This window comes from Cervus canadensis, chromosome 5 (genome assembly GCF_019320065.1).
Source record: "Cervus canadensis isolate Bull #8, Minnesota chromosome 5, ASM1932006v1, whole genome shotgun sequence".
Classification (NCBI taxonomy): domain Eukaryota; kingdom Metazoa; phylum Chordata; class Mammalia; order Artiodactyla; family Cervidae; genus Cervus; species Cervus canadensis.
Window position 1 is genome coordinate 69,763,466 of NC_057390.1, and position 19,084 is coordinate 69,782,549.

The 19,084-nt window shown below is 40.5% G+C and overlaps 1 protein-coding gene and 1 long non-coding RNA gene across 5 annotated transcripts in view; one reads left to right on the plus strand and one right to left on the minus strand.

Moving 5' to 3' along the window:
• Positions 1 to 1,545: 1,545 nt before the first annotated feature.
• Positions 1,546 to 11,747, minus strand: LOC122441982. 3 transcript variants are annotated; one of them, XR_006269515.1, is made up of 4 exons: positions 11,693 to 11,747; positions 4,639 to 4,779; positions 4,287 to 4,353; positions 1,546 to 2,068 (listed from the first exon to the last, which is right to left on the minus strand). It is a non-coding gene; the product is annotated as an uncharacterized LOC122441982 (long non-coding RNA). The 3 variants fall into 3 exon arrangements; XR_006269514.1 differs by lacking the exon at positions 11,693 to 11,747 and adding an exon at positions 5,233 to 5,552; XR_006269513.1 differs by lacking the exon at positions 11,693 to 11,747 and having other exon boundaries at positions 4,639 to 5,552.
• Positions 11,748 to 15,905: 4,158 nt separating this feature from the next.
• ASXL2 (ASXL transcriptional regulator 2) overlaps positions 15,906 to 19,084 on the plus strand; it is a 119,849-nt gene continuing 116,670 nt past the window's right edge. For both annotated transcript variants that reach the window (XM_043469163.1, XM_043469164.1), the window contains exon 1: positions 15,906 to 16,325. In XM_043469163.1, the coding sequence (XP_043325098.1) occupies positions 16,269 to 16,325 (57 nt within the window). In that variant the 5' untranslated portion in view covers positions 15,906 to 16,268. The remainder of the gene's footprint in view (positions 16,326 to 19,084) is intronic.

Here is a 19,084-nt window from a genome sequence, read left to right on the forward strand (position 1 = left end):
GCTTTTGATGACCTTGACAGTATTACTGGTCAGGTATTTTGTAGAATGGTCCCTCTATTGGGCTTTGTTTGATGGTTTCCTCATGACTAGACTGTGTGGTTTGGGGAGGCTGAGGCTATGGGGTTTTGGAAAGAATACCATAGAGGCAAAGTATTGTCATCACATCATATTAAGGATACGGTGTGTGTGTGAGTGTTTTAGTTGCCCAGTCTTGTCCGACTCTTTGAGATCCCATGGACTGTAGCCCACCAGACTCCTGTGTCCATAGGACTTCGCAGGCAGGAATACTGGAGTGGGTTACTGGTCTCTGTTCCAGGGGATCTTCCCAACCCAGGGATCAAAACCAGATTCCCTGCATTGCAGATGGATTCTTTACCATCTAAGCCCACCAGGGAAGCCATATATATGGCTGCACACATAGCACATGGGATCTCTAGTTCCCTGACCAGGAATCAAACCCATAGAAGCTCAAAGCCTTTACCACTGGACTGCCAGGGAAGTCCCTAGGGTACATACTACTATTAACATGATGTATCACTGTTGTTTTGACCTTGATAACCTGGCTAAGGTAGTGCTTATTCACTGTAAATTTACTTTAAAAAAATCTATTTATCTGGCTGCCCTGGGTCTTAGTTATGGAATGTATACTTTTAATTGTGGCATGTGGGATCTAGTTCCCTGACCAGGGATTGAACACAGGCCCCTTGCATTGGGAACACAATGTCTTTGCCACTGGACCACCAGGGAAACCCCTGAAATTACTTTTTTTTTTTAAACCTTCTTTCCTCTGTGTTGTTTGGAAGAAATCACTATGTACACACCACATTTAAGTGGTGAAGAGTTATATTTCATTTCTTTGAGGGTGGAGTGTCATTTACACAAATTATTTGAAATTCTTCTGTATGGGAACTCTGTCTCTTGTCCCATATTTATTTATTTTTTAATCATTTATTTATGTCAGTGTAGACTCACAAAATTTATTTCACACTTCGGGTTATTCATTTTGTTGCTCAAATTATTGGAAGCCATTAAAAAATTTATTTATTTATTTTAATTGGAGGCTAATTACTTTACAATATTGTAGTGGTTTTTGCCATACATTGACATGAGTCAGCCATGGGTGTACATGTGTTCCCCATCCTGAACCCCCCCTCCCAACTCCCTCCACATCCCATCCCTCAGGGTCATCCCAGTACACCAGCCCTGACCACCCTTGTCTCATGCATCCAACCTGGACTGGTGATCTATTTCACATATGATAATATATATGTTTCAGTGCTATTCTCTCAAATTATTGGAAGCCATTTTTAATCATTTATGTCACTACACTACAGAAATAGAATTCTAGCTGTCCAGAAGCTCCCATCATCCTGTCTTCCAGTCACTATTCTGAACTTGTGATGAGATCAATCCCTGGGATCTGCTGTTGCACTTTATATAGTTGGAATTATACAGTATGTATTTGCCTGTGCCTGGTTTCTTTCACTCAGCATTATGTTTGTGGGATTTACCCATGTTGCTACACTTTGCTGTGGAGAGGCTTTCTCACTTTGTAGTTTTCAACTTTAGACCTTCCCACCCCATGATTCTGAAATGGGCCACACTTCCCAAACTTATTTCATTGCAGTCTTAGGTGGAGGTTATCAAAAACAGGCTTGAGATCAGAACATATGTGTAAATAGTCCATTGGGAATTGATTTCAGGAAGCCCCGGTCAGGGCATGAGGAAGGAAATACAGAAGGGAGGAAGCCAGGCAGAGGAGTTAATGAGCAGCTCAGCAGAGCTCAGTCTCATAGGGTCCTCCACTGAGTGGGGGGTTGCTCTCCAGGGGGTCATCCCTGGGGGTTCTCCATGGGGGGCCTCCACGGGGTGGGGAGTGGTTCTCCAGGGTATCAGGGGGTCCTCCATGGGGGTCTTCCCTGGAGGTTCTCCACAGGCTGGTGTTCTCCTGGGGGTCTGCCATGGGGTCTTCCATATGGGGGTTCTCCACTGGGTCCTTCCTGGGGTGCTCCACGGAAGTCTCCATGGATTCTCTGGGAGATTGTGCAGAACTTGTTTAAGAGCTGTCCTGCAGAGAAGCAAAGAAACTTCAGGTATTTATAAACCAATTCCTTTCAGTTATTGCTTGAAAGTTGAGTATATTAACACACTAACAATCGCAGTCTGCCCCCAGTGTGGGTTAATATGCACCTATGTCCAGAGAAAGCTCGTAGGTAGGCTCAGGGTTGCAGGTACCAGCAGGAAAAAGCCATCGGAGTGAAGGTCTAGGCCAAGGCAATGGGTGTATCACAACTATTAACACCTTTTCCACCCTGACCTATTTGGATCACACCTTAAGTCCATTTTGTCGTGGACACTTTATGCTAGTAGCCAGCAGCAATAACTAAAATAAAAATTAATTGACAGATATAAGGCACCTGTCAAAATGATACAAATTTTTAAAAAGTGGCAACCACAAAGAGTGATTGGGGATGTGGAATGATTATTTTCATACTTTAATGGTAGAACTCTAAATTGTTTATTTTTTGCAGAATGAAATCTGGCAATATCTGTTAAAAATAAGTATTCCAAAGATGATGGATGTTCATTAAACCTATTGTGGTAATAGTTTAATGATGTTTGTAAGTCAGAGCATTCATTACGTTGTACACCTTAAACTTATACAGTGCTGTGTTGTCAGTTATAGCTCAATAAAACGGGATAAAATAGGTATTCCACTGCAACTAGTGTATAAATAAGTTCTTGAAATTTAATGACAACACAGTGATTATAGTCAACAATACTATATTATAAACTTCAAAATCACCATGAGGTTAAATCTTAATTGTTCTCAATACAAAAAGAAGCAATGATTATGTGACCTGATGAAGGTGTTAGCCAACCCTACTATAGTAATTATAGTGGAATATACAAATGTAGTAGACCAACAAATTTACACCTCAAATTTATAACGTTACATGTCAATTATAACACAATAAGAAAATTTTTTCAATGAAAAAAAAATGAGGCTAGTTAATAGAAGCAGTCTCAGTTCTGGTACTGCATTGGTACTGCGACTGTAGTGTTATTTTATTTATCACTTCCCTCCTCTCCCACTCATTCGGGATCCCCTCACCCTCAGTCAACGTTTTTGCCGGTCTGGGTTGCTTGCCTCCATCCTTGAGGAGTCTTGAGTCTTGGTTACCCAGCCTTTGCTTGAGAACCTACTGCTCTGACCCAGTAGTTCCTCCCATAGGGGGCCATGCTGGTGTTTTGAGTCTCCTGGTATCAGCGTGAACTATGAGCTCTTGAAAAATCTGAATATCCCCTTCCCCCCATTGTTCAGTTATTCTAGTAAATGACCATAAGTCCTTTTGGGGAAAGATTATAAGGGAATCGCTAGTGTATTGTTGCATCATTTTAGGGTTCATCCTCAAGGGGACTTGGCATCTCCTTCAATTGATGAGCTCTGGGTGTGAGAACAGGCTCATGTCTGGAAACCGTAAGGGATTGTGATTTTTCCATCGTACTGGCTGACCTCAGCTTTCTACTCACTCGTGTTAGTTTTATATTCCTCCCAAACAAATCACCACAAACTCAGAAGCTTTAAAAACAACCCCCATGTTATTATCTTATAGTTTCCCTGTTTCAGAAGTCTGGGTATGGCTTAGCTGGATCCTCCACTTAAGGTCTCACAAGGTACAAGGTTGTAATCAAGGTGTCAGATGGGCTCTGTTCCTTTCTGGAAATCTCTTCTGGATGGAGCTTCTTTCTAGAGCTTAGCTTTTTTCTTAGCTTAGCTTCTTTCTATTCTTCCAAGTTGACATTGTGGTTGGTTGAACTCAGCTCTTTGCAGTTGTAGGACAAAGGGGGCTGCTCTTCCAACAAGGCACTCTCTCTTATAGGCAGTTCACCTTTTATCAGCTTGCTTCTTCAAGGCCAGTAGGAGAATCTTAGTCCAGTTGGCTAAGCCTTTTATAATGTAACCTAATTAAAGAAGTGACGATCCCATCACCTTTGCCATACTCTATTGGCTAGAAGCAGGTTGTAGGTTTTCAAGGACAGGAGATTATATGAGTGTGACTCATGGGAGGAGGTGCTTCACCCTAAGGTGTGTCTGTGTGTCTACCACATTCATTCTTGGTCTTTTTTTAAAAGTTTGGCAATATCCTTATTGTCCATCCATCTATCTTCTTCCAGGAACACCATGGACTAGTAACCATTGTCCCTTGAATCTGGGATGGTCTTGTAACTTGCTCTGGTCAATGAAAATGGCAAAAGTGATACTGTGGAGGGCCTTGAGATACCTGACAGCTTTTGCCTTTGCCCTCTTGATATGCAGAGATCTCCACAGGACAAGGAAGGTGGTCTAACCTGGAAAAGGAAAAAAAAAGCCATGTGAAGGAATACCAGTGTCCCGAGTGAACAGCCAATGCCAGCTGCAAGACATGTAAGTGATACCAACTTGGACCTTTCAGCCTGCCTACCTCTGCAGTTGAATGCAGCTACATGAATGAGCCCGGGCAAAACTAGGAGAGGCACCTTGCAGCCCACCCACAGAATCACGAGAAAAAACAAATCACTGTCATCTTCAATGACTGGTTTTGGAGTGGTTTATCATACGGCAATAGGTAACTGAAATAGGTGTTTCTACATCACCTGCAGTCAATCATTGTTTGAAGGTTGCTCCGAGGGGCATTAAGACCCTGGCTTTTCTGGTCTGCCCTGTTCCAGACTCAAGTATGCTCCAGTGATCAGGGAGAAGTCTCAGGCAGAGTCCCAGACGTTTTCAGGAAGGAGCTGTCAGCAAATACAGGAACACTGAGCATTAGGCTGATGTAAGAGCTGCTTTTATTACAACCTCAAAATCTCTTTTTCTCCAACTTGTAAACATTATGTGGAATGGGCCGGGGGTGGAAGCAGGAGGTTTCTTAGAGGAACCAAGAACCCTGGAGTAGATGATGCCTTTGGGAGACACCACCAGCTAGGGGAAGAATTTGCAGAACACAGAGCTCAGGCTATCAGAGACTGAGATTGAGGGCCTACCTTGTTCTTTTCAACGTCTCTGGCTTTGTATAAGAGCTGCAGTTCTCACAGCCTGCTGTCAGATGACATGCCTAGAATCCCTCCTTTTGTTTCCTCTCAGATGCTTCTCTCTGCCTTCCAGTAGATGAGCTCACTTATTATTCCTTGCTGAACTCTCCTCACTAGCCTCCTACCAACCCAGTTATCTTTTCACCACTCAACACTTACCTGTCTCCTAGCTGCTGCCTTGGAGGACCCCGCCAACTCCAGATCCTGTCCTGTTCAAATCTAGTTCACTCAGTGTTTCTGCCATGTTCCATATCAGTATCAGTACTGTTTGGTATCAGAACTTCTAAACCTTGCAGAGTTTTGAAAAAGGACTTGACAAAAAAGATCTCGTTGGTGAGATTAAATTATAGGAAATTTCAGGTGTGATTTCTTCCATTTCTGTGTGGCAAGGGAGGTTACATTCAAAGTTGCAATAGATGTGATAGCCTAGGCTGCAGAATTGTTCCCAGGTACCAGATGTGGGTGAATTAACATTTCAAAACATCTTTGGAAAAAAAAAACAAAACATCTTTGGAAGGTTACCAGAAAAAAAATCTTTTTTTTTTTTTTTTGCCTGAACACCCCAAAAGATGGAGCAAAATTTGAGTATATACTAAGATAAGCTGTGTTCCTGTATTTGGAATATAAGGAAGTGGTTTTACAAGAGACTGACCAAAGAAATTCACTTCCAGTTTATTAAGATCACAAGAGCAAAAACTACAGCGTATTTTATTAGGTATACAAAAACACTCAGGGTTAAAATATTCAAATTAAAAAAAACAACACCCTACCTTATTTTAGAAGAAAACCTTAGTCTTAAAACAAATATCAGAATACATAATTATTTAGGTACTCCTATGAATTGCAAATGGTCACAAAAATAATTGATCATGTTGCATTTTCCTCATCTATTTCTTCTCTTATGATAGGAGTCAACATTTTTGAGCATCTACCATGAATCAAAAACTGCCATTCATTTCATCTAGTTCTAAGAATAACATCCACTATGCCAACTAGTTCTAGTTTAAATTCATGACCACACGTCTCAAAAGGAGTCTCAATGCTGCCAAGCAACCCTACTACACTCCCCCAGTATGTTTCTCGCCCATTCTCCAAAACAAGGATTTCACACATTTTCTGCTCTCCTCAAATCTCCCACATCCTCTTCCGCCTCCTCAGTCCTGCCTACCTCTTCCACTTCTTCCCAGATCCCTCTCTGCCTCACTCAGTTCTCCATCTTTATATTCCACTGATGTACCAAATTCTTTCCTCTCCCTTGGAGCCTTTGAAATTCCCCTTCCCTCTCATTGGAATGCTCACACCCTCATCTTCATAAGACTGGTTTCTTCTGCTTTTTTTATCTGCTGTCTCAGTTCAGATGTCAAGTTCTCAGAGTCTTTCCTTGTAAGTTAAAGATGCCCCTGCTCTCTTGCATGTTAACTTGTTTCATTGTCTCCCAGACATTTATCAACACCCGATACTGTCTTGTCTGTTTATTTCTTCCCATCTCCACTTGAAGAAAGCGTCATGACAGCAGGGCTTTACTTTTCTGGTGTACTTCTATATTCTCAATATCCAAATCTGAGCCTGTCACACAATATGGTCAAATTGAATTTTCATTGAGTAAATGATCCCGATTTTTGATAGATGAGGAAACTAAAGATTAGGCAATCTAAATAAATGACTTCAGGTCACTCAGGTAGTAAATGACAAAGCTGGGACTTGAGCCTAAATTTTGCTAGATCTGGGCTCTATCCCCAGAGAGGCCCAGATTTTTTTGTGTAAAAAAATCTCTCTTGCTAGGATGAACATTTAAAAATGGATTTGACCACTGAGGAGTACTTGTGAATGTGAACAGCATTTAAGACAACATAAGAATGAATAGTTAATTCCCCAGGCAGAAAATCAAGGAGATGCTGAGGACATCTGGCTGGACAAAGCCCATGGTAACTAAGGAGCAGCACAGCCTGGCTATTCCCAGCTTGCTCCTGGCTGGCCTCCAATTCCTCCGTCTTCCTTCCTGCTTCCTGCATCTCTAAGTCTCTGACCACCTGCAGTTCAGTACAGTTCAGGGCAGGCTCTGGTTTTCCCTTCATGCTCATGAAGTGAGCTAGTTCATGCCTGTCAATAGCATCCAGATTCATGCTTTAGAGAAACTGGAATAGGATATTTTCCATGAGGGTCTATCAGCCAAATCTGTGTTTATATAATAGCCTAATTCACAGGAAGTTGCCTTTGTGTGTGTGTGTGTGTGTGCAGAAAATGAAAACCTTGTGCTGACTCTTCATTGATCCTTAAATGGACTTATAAACAAAAGGTGAAGAGGAGGAAATGAGGACTCTTTTGGCTGTTGCCTTAATCAACATTCAGGGAAAGCTTCATTTATAGGCTAGAGTCCCTAGAAATGCTAGATTTAAGGGTTTGTTCTATGGATTTTCTTCAGAAACCAAGATCAAAATGGTTATAATATTATCAGTTATTGCCATTATTCTATGCTCTTTATGTATACTTTATCTTTACAACAAACTGATTAAATAGATGCTAGCAATATTATACCCATTTTCCACATGAGAAAACTGAGGCCAAGTAGGATTTTTTTTTTTTTAAATGTTAGTGTTAGTCGCTTGGTCATGTCCAACTCTTTGTGACCCCATGGACTATATATAGCTCACCAGGCTTCTCGTCCATGGAATTCTCCAGGGAAGAATACTGGAGTGGGTTGCCATTTCATTCTCCAGGGGATCTTCCTGAACCAGGGATTGAACCCAGGTCTCCTGAACTGTAGGCAGATTCTTTACCAATTGAGTCACTAGGGAAGCCCTGGTGAAGCCCTGAAGTCACACACTATTGATGAAATTAGAATTTCATTTATTTGATTTGACTCTGGAGTAGAGGTTCTTAATCATCCCACTACTTGTTTTTGTGTTTGTTTGCCTCTTTGTTGGAAGAAGGCAATGGCAACCCATTCCAGTTCTCTTGCCTGGAAAATCCCATGGATGGAGGAGCCTGGTGGGCTGCAGTCCATGGGGTCACTAGGAGTGGGACATGACTGAGCGACTTCACTTTCACTTTTCACTTTCATGCATTGGAGAAGGAAATGGCAACCCACTCCAGTATTCTTGCCTAGAGAATCCCAGGGACAGGGGAGCCTGGTGGACTGTCGTCTATGGGGTCGCACAGGGTCGGACATGACTGAAGCAACTTAGCAGCAGCAGCAGTGGCAGATCTAGTAATCCAGAAATTGCGAAGTTATGATAAATATAAAAGCATTTATGTAATATAATATGAAAATATCTGAGATTTCTGTTCATAACAAAGTCATAGGTAACAAATCAGTTTAAAGTTAGTGAAAATAAAGATGTAATTTCATCTAAGCTAACTGGCTCCTCTCTAGGCCCCCGGTTAGGAAACCTGACCTAGAACCTGAGGATATAATGCCCTCTGGAAGACCAGTTATAAAGCCCTTCTAACTGATGTTGTTTCTAATCTCAGTTACTATCCCTGCCCCATCTACTCTCTTCACTGGCTGTCACTCTAAATCACAATCTAAAGGGCTCTTCCTTGTAGCCTTGCTGGACACCCTCTCCACCCCTAATCCCCATAGAATTTATCACCTTTTCATCCATCTCACTTTAGGGTTTTGCATATATGTTTATGACTGCATGTAGAGCACTGTATGTTTGTCTATGTATGTAGAGCTGCATGTATGTATGTCTATGCATGTAGAGCATATATGTTTATGACTGCATGTAGAGCACTGTATCATATCTATGTAATCCCCATAGAATTTATCACCTTTTGGTCCATCTCACTTTAGGGTTTTGCATATATGTTTATGACTGCATGTAGAGCACTGTAACATATTTAATTTGTTTATATATCTTTTTTACTTTAACATTAGCTACTTGGGAGTAGGGGCTATGTCTTGCTCATTTACTTACTTTTTCATTTAATAAAATTATATTGAGCATCTCCTGTTACAAGATGTTATTCTAGACACTGAAAATATAATAATGAACATCACGGACATAGTCTTTATCCTCCATGTTTTGCCATCTTGCACTCATTTCTGGTCCTCAGTGTTTGGCTCATGATTGGAAGATACTAAATTAGTCTGTTTAATTGAATTGTCTTGAGTATTTCAAGGTCATATTACTAGTTGGCCGAAATTGCTCCTAAGAGAAATATTTCTTGAGAAGTTCTTTATCTTCATATCCTCATATAAATTGCCAGGTATAGAGTAGACATTCAAAAGTCAATTCTTTTCTTGTCTTTTCCTCTGCTAGTCACCAAGTAAGCTAAATCTTGTTGCGGAGTAGAGAAATGGAAACAGAGTATTTATAAGTTTTGCAGGAGGGAAGAAGAGTTAAGAACATCTACTTATAACATGTATGTGTTAGTCTCTAGGTTGTGTCTGACTCTGCAACCCCATGGACTGTAGCCCGCCGGGGTCCTCTGTCCACGGGATTTTACAGGCAAGAATATTGGAGTGGGTTGCCATTCCCTTCTCCAGGGGATCTTCCTAACCACGAGAATCAGGAGAATCTGGGTATCCCGCACTGCAGGAAGATTCTTTACTGTCTAAACTGCCAGGGAAGCACTTATAACATACAGTTCTCTCTGTTACGCCTGAATGAGGTAAAAGATGTAAAGCGCTTGAATAGCACCTGTTACATTGTAAGCCAGCAACAAATACAAGATACAATAGCTAACATTTGTTGATGACTTACAACATACCAGGTGCTATTTGAAGCCCTTTACATCTAATACTTCATTCAGACCTAGTAGAGAGAACTGAGGCTTAAAAAGTATAAGTAACTTGCCCAACTTCTGATAGGCAGAATGTACTTAGGTGGGGGAATTCCAGCCCAGTCAGCCCGAGTCTGGCACCTCTTTCTTTGTGTAGCTGTTGACCAATGCAGGGTCAGAGGCAAGGACTTTGAACAGGATCCACTAACAGCCTGCATCCTGGTCATGACCTAAGTCAAGGCAAGCATGTTTGAAATGACAAAGTGATCAAGGCTTAAGTCTGTGGCTAGGGTAGAGCTAACAAGGGCCAGAATACCTATGCTCTGGTGCATTCTTGCTACACTGTTTATTCAATATTATCTTTTAAAAAATTTTATTCATTTATTTATTTTTGGCTTTGCTGGGTCTTCATTGCTGGTGTGGGCTTTTCTCTAGTTGCGGCCAGTGGGGGCTACTTTTCATTGTGGTGGGCAGGCTTTTGATTGCAGTGGCTTCTCTTGTTGCAGCTTGAGGGCCCTAGAGTGTTCAGGATTCAGTAGTTGTGGGCTTAGTTGCTAAGTAACATGTGGGATCTTCCCATTCCAGGGATTGAACCCGTGTCTCTTGAATTGGCAGGTGGATTCTTAATCACTGGGCCACCAGGGAAATCCACTATTGTCTTTTTAAAACAACTGTTTCTCCCTGAAATTAATGTTCATTCTACCACTTGTGAGGCTACAGGAAAAATTTTCTTAAAAAGGAAATGTCCTTGGATTACCATTAGACAGAACTGAATAATTCTACCAAGCTGGGGCATTTTTCTACAGTTAATTATAATGAATTCTGATTACCATGTGCATCATTTACCTAATCTGGACCCAAACTGAAACATAAAACATAAGTACAAAGAATATCTGATTATTTTTTGGACATATGAACAAAAGTAAAATATTTTTTTAATTTAAAATATTTTTTCCTTCTCCAATCAAAAGATATAGAGTTGCTGAATAGATTAAAAAATAAGACCCAATTATATGCTGTTACAGGAGACTCACTTCAGCTTTAGAGGCATGCACAGACTGAAAGTGAAGGGATGGAAAAAGATATTCCACGCAAATGAAAGCCAAAAAGAGCAGAGACTATACTTATATTACACAAAATAGACTTTTTTCCCTTTCTTTTTAACCTGTTTTCCCCCCATTTTTATTGAGAAATAGTTGGCATACATCACTGTATAGGTTTAAGGCATACAGCATGACTGTTTGAATTATATACATTGTGAAATGATTACCACAATGGGTTAACATCCACCATCTCATATAGATAAAATAAAAATAATTTTTTTTCCTTGTGATGAGATTTATCTTTTTTCACTGATTATGATTTAAGACTCATCTATGTTGTCAGATGTATTAATATTTTATTCCTTTTGCTTGCTCAGTAGTATTCTATTGCATGCATATACCAGACTTTGTTCATCTGTTTACCAGCTTATGGACGATGGTTTTTCATGTTACCCTTTTACAGTCATATCTATTTCCCTCCCTCCACTATCTCCAAACTCTCACAACCAATAATTTATTCTCTATCTCTATAATCTTGTTATTTACACACAAAATAGACATTAAGCCAAAAACTGTAGCAAGATACAAAGAAGGTCATTATATAATGATAAAGGGATTGATTTATCAAGAGTATAACATTTGTAAATATTTGCATACTCAACATAGGAGCACCTAAATATATAAAGCAAATATTAACAGATTTTAAGGGAGAAATATACAGCATTATAATAGTAGAAGACTTAAAAATCTGATTTTCAACAATGGATAGGTCATCCAGAAAGAAAAGTCAATAAAGAATCTTTGGACTTAATGCCATGTTAGACTAGATGGACTTAACAGATACTTACTGAACATCCCATCTAACAGCAGCAGAATATACATTGTTCTCATGTGTACATGAACATTCTCCAGGATAGATTATATGTTTGGCTGCAAAAAAATCTTAGTACATTCAAGAAAACTGAAATTCTATCAAGCATCTTTCCCAATCATAATGATATGAAACTAGAAATCAATTAAAGGAAGAAAACTGAAAAATTCACAACTATGCTGAGACTAAACAACATCCTCCTGAACAAACAGTGGGTCAAATAAATCAAAAGGGAAATTAAAAATCTTGAGAGAACTTAAAATGGAAATATAACATAATAAAACTTTTGGGATGCAGCAAAAGCAGTTTCAAGAGGGAAGGTTACAGAAATAAACGCTTACATTAAGAAAAAAAGAAAGCTCTCAGAATTCCCTGGCAGTCCAGTGGTTAGGACTTGGCATTCTCATTGCTGGGGACTCTAGGTTCAATTCCTATTTGGGGAACTAAAATTTCATAAGCTGCATTGGAGAAGGTAATGGCAACCCACTCCAGTATTCTTGCCTGGAGAATCCCAGGGACAGAGGAGCCTGATGGGCTGCCATCTATGGAGTCGCACAGAGTCGGACACGACTGAAGTGACTTAGCAGCAGCAGCATGCATGGCAAAAAAAGAAAGCTCTCAAACAGACAACCTAACTTTACACCTCAAGGAACTAGAAAAGGAAGAACAAACTAAGCTCAAAGTGAGTAGAAAGAAGAAAATAACAGAGATCAGAGTAGAAATGAATGAAATAGAGACTTAGCAGACAGTAGAAAAGATCAATGAAACTAAGAACAGTTTTTTTTAAGAAGATAAACAAAATACACAAACCTTTAGTTAGACTAACCAAGAAAAAAGAAAGAGGACTCAAATAAAATTATAAATGAAAGATGAGACATTATAACTGATACTACAGAAATATAACGAATCTTAAGAGACAACTATGAATAATTAATCAATCCTGAATATCATTGGAAGGACTGATGCTGAAGCTGAAGCTCCAATACTTTGGCCTCCTGATGCAAAGAGCCGACTCATTAGAAAAGACCCTGATGCTGGGAAAGATTGAAGGCAGGAGGAGAAGGGGACGACAGAAGACAAGATGGTTGGATGGCAACACCTACTCAATGGACATGAGTTTGAGCAAGCTCCAGTAGGTGGTGAAAGACAGGGAAGCCTGGAATGCCGCAGTCCATGAGGATGCAGAGTCAGACACTACTGAGTGACTGAACAACATGAATAATTAATTATATGCCAACATTTTGGACATCCTAGAAGAAATGAATAAATTCCTAGAAACAGATAGCCTACCAAGACTGAATCATGAAGAGATAGAAATCTGAATAAACTTACTACTAGTAAGGAGATTGAATCAGTAGTCAAAAACCTCCTAACAAAGAAGTGTCCAGGACCAGATGCCTTCATGGTGAATTCTACTAAACATTTAAGGAAGAATTAATACCAAACCTTCTCAAGCTTTTACAGCAAATGGAAGAGGAAGGAACTCTTCCAAAATCATTATATGAGGCCAACCTAAGCCAGACAATGACACAAAAGAAAATTAGAGACCAATATCTCTGAGGAACACCCATGCAAAAATCCTCAACAACATATTAGTAAACCAATTCCATGGTATATTAAAAGGATCATATACCATGATCAAGTGGGATTTATTCTAGGGATGCAAGGGTAGTTCAATATCCACAAATCAATGTGATACAACACATTAACAAAACGAAGGATAAAAACATATGATCATTTCAATAGGTACAGAAAAAGCACTAGACAAAATTCAACATCCTTTTTAAGATAAAAACTGTCAATAAATTTGTATAGAGGGAATGTACCCCAACATAATAAAGGTCATATTTGATAAGCCCACAGCTAATATCATACTCAAAGGAAGAAAGCTGAATGCTTTTCTTCTAAGAATAGGAACAAGACAAGGATGCCACTCTTGGCACTTTTATTCAACATGGTATTGAAGTCCTAGCCAGAGAAATTAGGAAGAAAAAGAAATAAAGACATCCAAATTGGAAAGGCAGAGACAAAACAGTCACTATTTGCAGATGACAGGATTTTATATATATTAATTGAAAACCCTAAAGACTCCACCAAAAACTATTAGAACAAATAAACAAGTTCAGTAAAGTTGCAGGGTACAAAATCAATATACAAACATCTGCTGCATTTTTTTTTTTTTTTTTGTGGCTTGTGGGATATTAGCTCCCCAACCAGGGATCAAACCCAGGTCCATGGCAGTGAAAGCTCACATCCCAACCACAGGACTACCAGGGAATCCCCCTGTTGCATTTTAATACACTAACAACAAACTATCAGAAAGAGAAATTAAGAAAACAATCCCATTGACAATAGCATCAGAAAGAATACTTAGGAATAAATTTAACCAAGGAGGTGAAAGATCTATACCCTGAAACTGTAAGACACTGATGAAAGAAACTGAAGAAAACACAAATAAAAGGAGATATTCTATGCTTACGGTTGGAAGGATTAATGTTATTAAAATGTCCATACTGCACATAGTGATCTACAAAATCTATGTAATCTGTTTCAAAATTTCAAAGGCATTTTTCACAGAAATAGAAAAAAAAAACCTTAAAATTTGGGCTAGATGGCAAATCCCAGTCAACAGCTGGGAATGGAGAGAGGCTTCTTGAACCGACCTAGGCTTTAGAGTGACATGGTACATACCTAGAGTGTTACGGATAGTGTTATGAGTTACTAAAATAATTTGTGAAAATATATTTCTTACCAGTTGCTGCTATGGGGTTGTTTGCTCAATGACTGAAGTAGAAAAATAAGGAAGTATCTACATGGGCTCTCATGCTCCCTATTAAGACTTTGTCTGCTAGTGTGTAACAGCACACTTTTATTTATTTTGGCTGTACCTCCTAGCAACAGGGATCTTAATTCCCTGAACAGGGATCAAACTCATGTCCCCTGCATTGGGAGCACTAAGTCTTTACCACTGTGTTACCTGGTAAATCCCCTGATCCCTTTTAAAAACTGAGGAAAAGTTATAAATCCTCTTTGCAGAAAATGCACAGCTAATACACACAAACTATTTTCCATAATTTTAGGGGGCTATATACTTCTGAAACCTATCCTGGACTCCAAGTTAAGGACTGTTCTCAACTGTCTCTTCTCCCAAGAGGCAGCCCAACTCTCAGTCCTATTTTATTTTTAAAAAATATTTATTTATGTAGCTGCACTACATCTTTAGTTGTGACATGTGGGATCTAGTTCCCAACCAAGAATCAAACCCTGGTCCGCTGCATTGGGAGTGCAGAGTCTTAGCCAGTGGACCACCAGCGAAGTCCCTCAGTCCTATTTTAGAATATCCTAAGTTTAGTAGATCAGAAGCAGGTTCTGGAAGCAGGTGGGTTTGGGAGATTACTAGGCATTACTACACATTCTATTTACTTTGCAAAGTATAAAGACATGAACAATGCAACGGAAGATGCCACATTCTGGATCTTTCAGGAGGTCGTTATGGTCACTACAAATAATGGTTTCTGACCACAGATCCAGCTGAATCATTCAGCAAATATTTACTGGGCGCCTGATATGTACAGGCACTGAGCCAGGCAGTGAGCTCACCAAGATAAAAAAGACTCCATTTGTGTCCTTGATGAGACATTCACATGTAAAAGCATGAATGTAGTTGTTGGTGGCCTGAAAATAAAGGTTACCTAAGTCTGAGAAGCATTCTGAGGTGACGGAAAGGACTCTGAGCTTGTGATTTGATTTTTGGCTTCACCACATTCTAGTGTGGCGTCACTCAATCTCAGATTGCTTCATCTATTAAGTGCCGCAAATAAGTAGATGAGAACTGTGGCAAATCTTCAAAAAGATAACATTTTAAAAAATGAAAAAATGAACATGGACAAACAGAAAAGGCAAGTTACAGGCTTATCGAAAATGACAGTTGAGAGAGTCACCCCCAGAGGGAAGAGCCTAACTCTTCCCAGTCTCTACAGACACCGCCGCACCCCGCACGCGGTCAGAAACCGCCCAATAAACCTTCCGGGACAGATCAAGTTCCGCTTCCGCAAGCAGGTTTTCGCTGTAGGCGTGAGCGAAGGACGCCCGACGCAACTTAGCGTCGGACCTCCCCATTGCGCATGCTCGGGAGGAGAGGCTGAGAACGGAAGGACGGGGGAGTGGCCAGACGCCGCGGCCGGCCGGCTAGCTCTCCCTGTGGCCCCGCGCGGGAGGCGGGGGCGCGCGCACGCTCGTTCGCGCGGCCGGCTGCGTACAGTAGTGACGGCCGCGCGGGAGCGGTCACATGACCGTAGCGGCTGCCTGTACAGTAAGGACCCAATATGGCAGCGGCGGTAGCAGTGGTAACGGCAGCAGGAGGACCGGCCGCCCCATAGACCGCCCCCAGCGCACCACCCCCGCCGCTTCCTCTGCTCCGGTGCTCCTCCGGCCTGACTTCCCCTTTCTCCCACCTTTCCCGGCACCGCGGGAAAAACAGCATAGGGCAGAGCAGGCAGGGAGGGCGGCCGGAGCCCGGACACGGGAGCCTCCCAGTCAGTTCAAGACCCGACATGAGGGAAAAGGGCCGTAGGAAGAAGGGCAGGACCTGGGCGGAGGCCGCCAAGACGGTAAGGCGGAGGGAGCGGACGGGAAGGCTGGGAGGATTTTGTTCCTTCGCCGCCCTCCCTCGGTCGCAGGGGAAGGGAGGTCAGTGGCACTGCGACCCGGCTAAGGGGGGCACAAAACCGCGCTGCGAGGGCGGCGGTTAGTGTCGGGCTTGTGGTCCCTATGGGAATGGAGGCGCCTAGCGGAAGAGGGTCGCCGCGGGGCCGTGGCTTCTCCCCGCGTCTGCGATGGTTCCTCTCTGGTGTTTTGGAGCTGCCTCTCGGGGTCACTGCGCTCTCGCCCCCATTCTGTGGTAGCCCCTGCCCCAGCTTGGGGAAGTCTGTTGTGCTTGCACATAACCGGTTCTTCTCCCTTGTGCGGCTGAGGAGCCCCCATTGGATGCGGATAGGAGACTGCTTGTGCGTGCACCCAGCCCCAGAAAGAAGAGGGGAGCGGTGAAGCTGGGTAGAATTGACCCGCTGTAACAGGCACACCGCCTCACTCCGGGTTCCCGGCTTGTCTGGGCTCCTGGATCCGGCCGGAGGTCACGAGGCTCTTGTTTTATGTTTGCTGTTGGAGCCGAAAGTGCAGGAGGTGTTTAGAAACGAAGTAACAGGTGGGACTTGTAGAAATTTTTTTTTTTTTTTCTGTTTCCGTAGAGACCTACTCTGAACAAGGCAGCAATGCATGGTGGGACCTGTAGTTTTACCCGGCCTTGACTTTTTCGTAGCTAGAGTGGTGATGGCCTCACCAAGTTGTGATTAGTGGATAAAACCATCCTTTTTTTCCTTCTAAATTTATCTTAACGAAATTTAGAGGTAGGTTTAAAAAATAGAGTATTGAGAATGAGTGAGAACTTTTATGTTTTTTATGAAAAAGTTAAAAGCGTCCATGTATATATATTTAGAAATGAAAGGTTTGGAGAAAGTCAAGTTCATTCCATCTTCAGAGGGTGCAGCAGAAAAGTAATAGGACGTAAGACAGCAGTGTTTTAGTGTTGGGAAGTGAGAAGGATTGGAAGTATAATTTTTAATGGTGAATCCTGTCAATAATACTTGTACAACCTGGAGAGCCCCTCTAAATGAAGCCCCTGTTTATGGTGTGTTGTATGTTTTATTTTTTAAAGGGGAGTTTTCTGAATATAAAAGTAACATGTTCACTGTGGGAAAGTTAGGGAAATTATAGTATTTTAGTATAAAGAAGGAAATAAATCGTGTATTTAATTTCTCCAGGCTCTGTGAACATTTGATATATTACCGTCCAGTCTTTTTTATTTCCCCAAATCTGGGTCCTTTTGTTTATTCATTCTTGCACATTTGCTTTGTAAATCTTGTGCATTTGTTTTGTAAATGTTATGTTTTAGAGGATTCATGAATCTTAAACTTGTTTGTCTGTTTTTGTAGGAAATGTGGAAAAGTTAGTGAATAAATAAAAGCACATTTGTGTGCTTTCATTTACAGTGTATCTTCATAACTGTAACTGCTGGCCGTTTCCCTCCAAAGAAAAGACTTGAGAAATAATTTTGTTGGGTGGTGGGGAAATTCCTCCTTCACAAAAGACTTTTATTTTGTTCTACTTGATCAGCATTACTTCACGACCTCTTTTATTTAAAGAAGGAGGGTAAATTTTATTCGTAAGTAACCAGATCCCAACCTTCATTGTGTTAATTAATTTAAAGTCTCTAGAATTTCATGAGTACTTTATGAATTATCTCTTGGGATAAAATAGTCTGATCTTTGGGAGATTGTGACAGGAGAAATTTGCATCTACAGTCTATTTTCCTATAGTAAATTATTATGTTTGCTCATTTATAACAAACATTTCAAGCCTTAGCTAGTTATGTGCAAGTAGTATTTAGAAGATGTAAAGACTAGAGCTAATCAGTAGAGCTTCGAGTGAGTTCTTGAAGTGATTAGTATATTAGTGGTTTGGTATTTTTATTTGATTCTGGCAAATATGTAAGAGCTCAGACTAAATAAAAATGAATTTTAGAAAGAGAATGGTGACACTAAAACTTCTTTTTTCTAGTAGCCAAAGTCTAGAAAACAGTCTACTCTTTTTTTATCATCTATAAAGTGAGTAATTAAAATAAACCTCAGTGTTCAAAAGGTTTCTGTTTATAGGAGAAATAGGTAGAAGTAAATGTGAGAAGAATAAACAAAAGTAAATATTTAATATTTTCAGACATAGAATAATGAGATCAGAAAGTTAGTGGTTTGACAGATAGAGATAACTTTGACCTAAATTAGGAAACTATATAGTTTATAAGATTAAGAGAACCAGGAGAAGCAAGTCTTAAACTTTCCTCATAGGCATTAAGGCCAAATGTTCTAGGAACAGAGTTTCAGAAAGGATATATTAAAATTATGCATTGAATATAGGTCATATCTACTTCATATTTCATTGTGTTCTTGGTACTTACATTGTAGAGCTATCTTGTTTTAGGGAATGTTATTAAAATGGGGTTGTGTTCCTGAGCAATAATAGGGCAATAGATAAATAAAATTATTCACTAACATATGTATTTATATCCTATATATTTGTGATTTGGGGTGTTGTGTGTATGTGAGAGAGAGAAACAAATTGATACAGGATTGCTGTGAACAACCTGAAAAAGCAAAAATAATACGATTCATAATTATTATATAATTAAAAGGTTATGTCAAAGTCTGATTAAATGTAGAGAATAGATGGGTTCCAATAACTGAAGACATTATCCAGAGAAATAATGGGATTAAGACTCACTTGAACTTATTGTTCATTCACAGCAGTGGATTGTGTC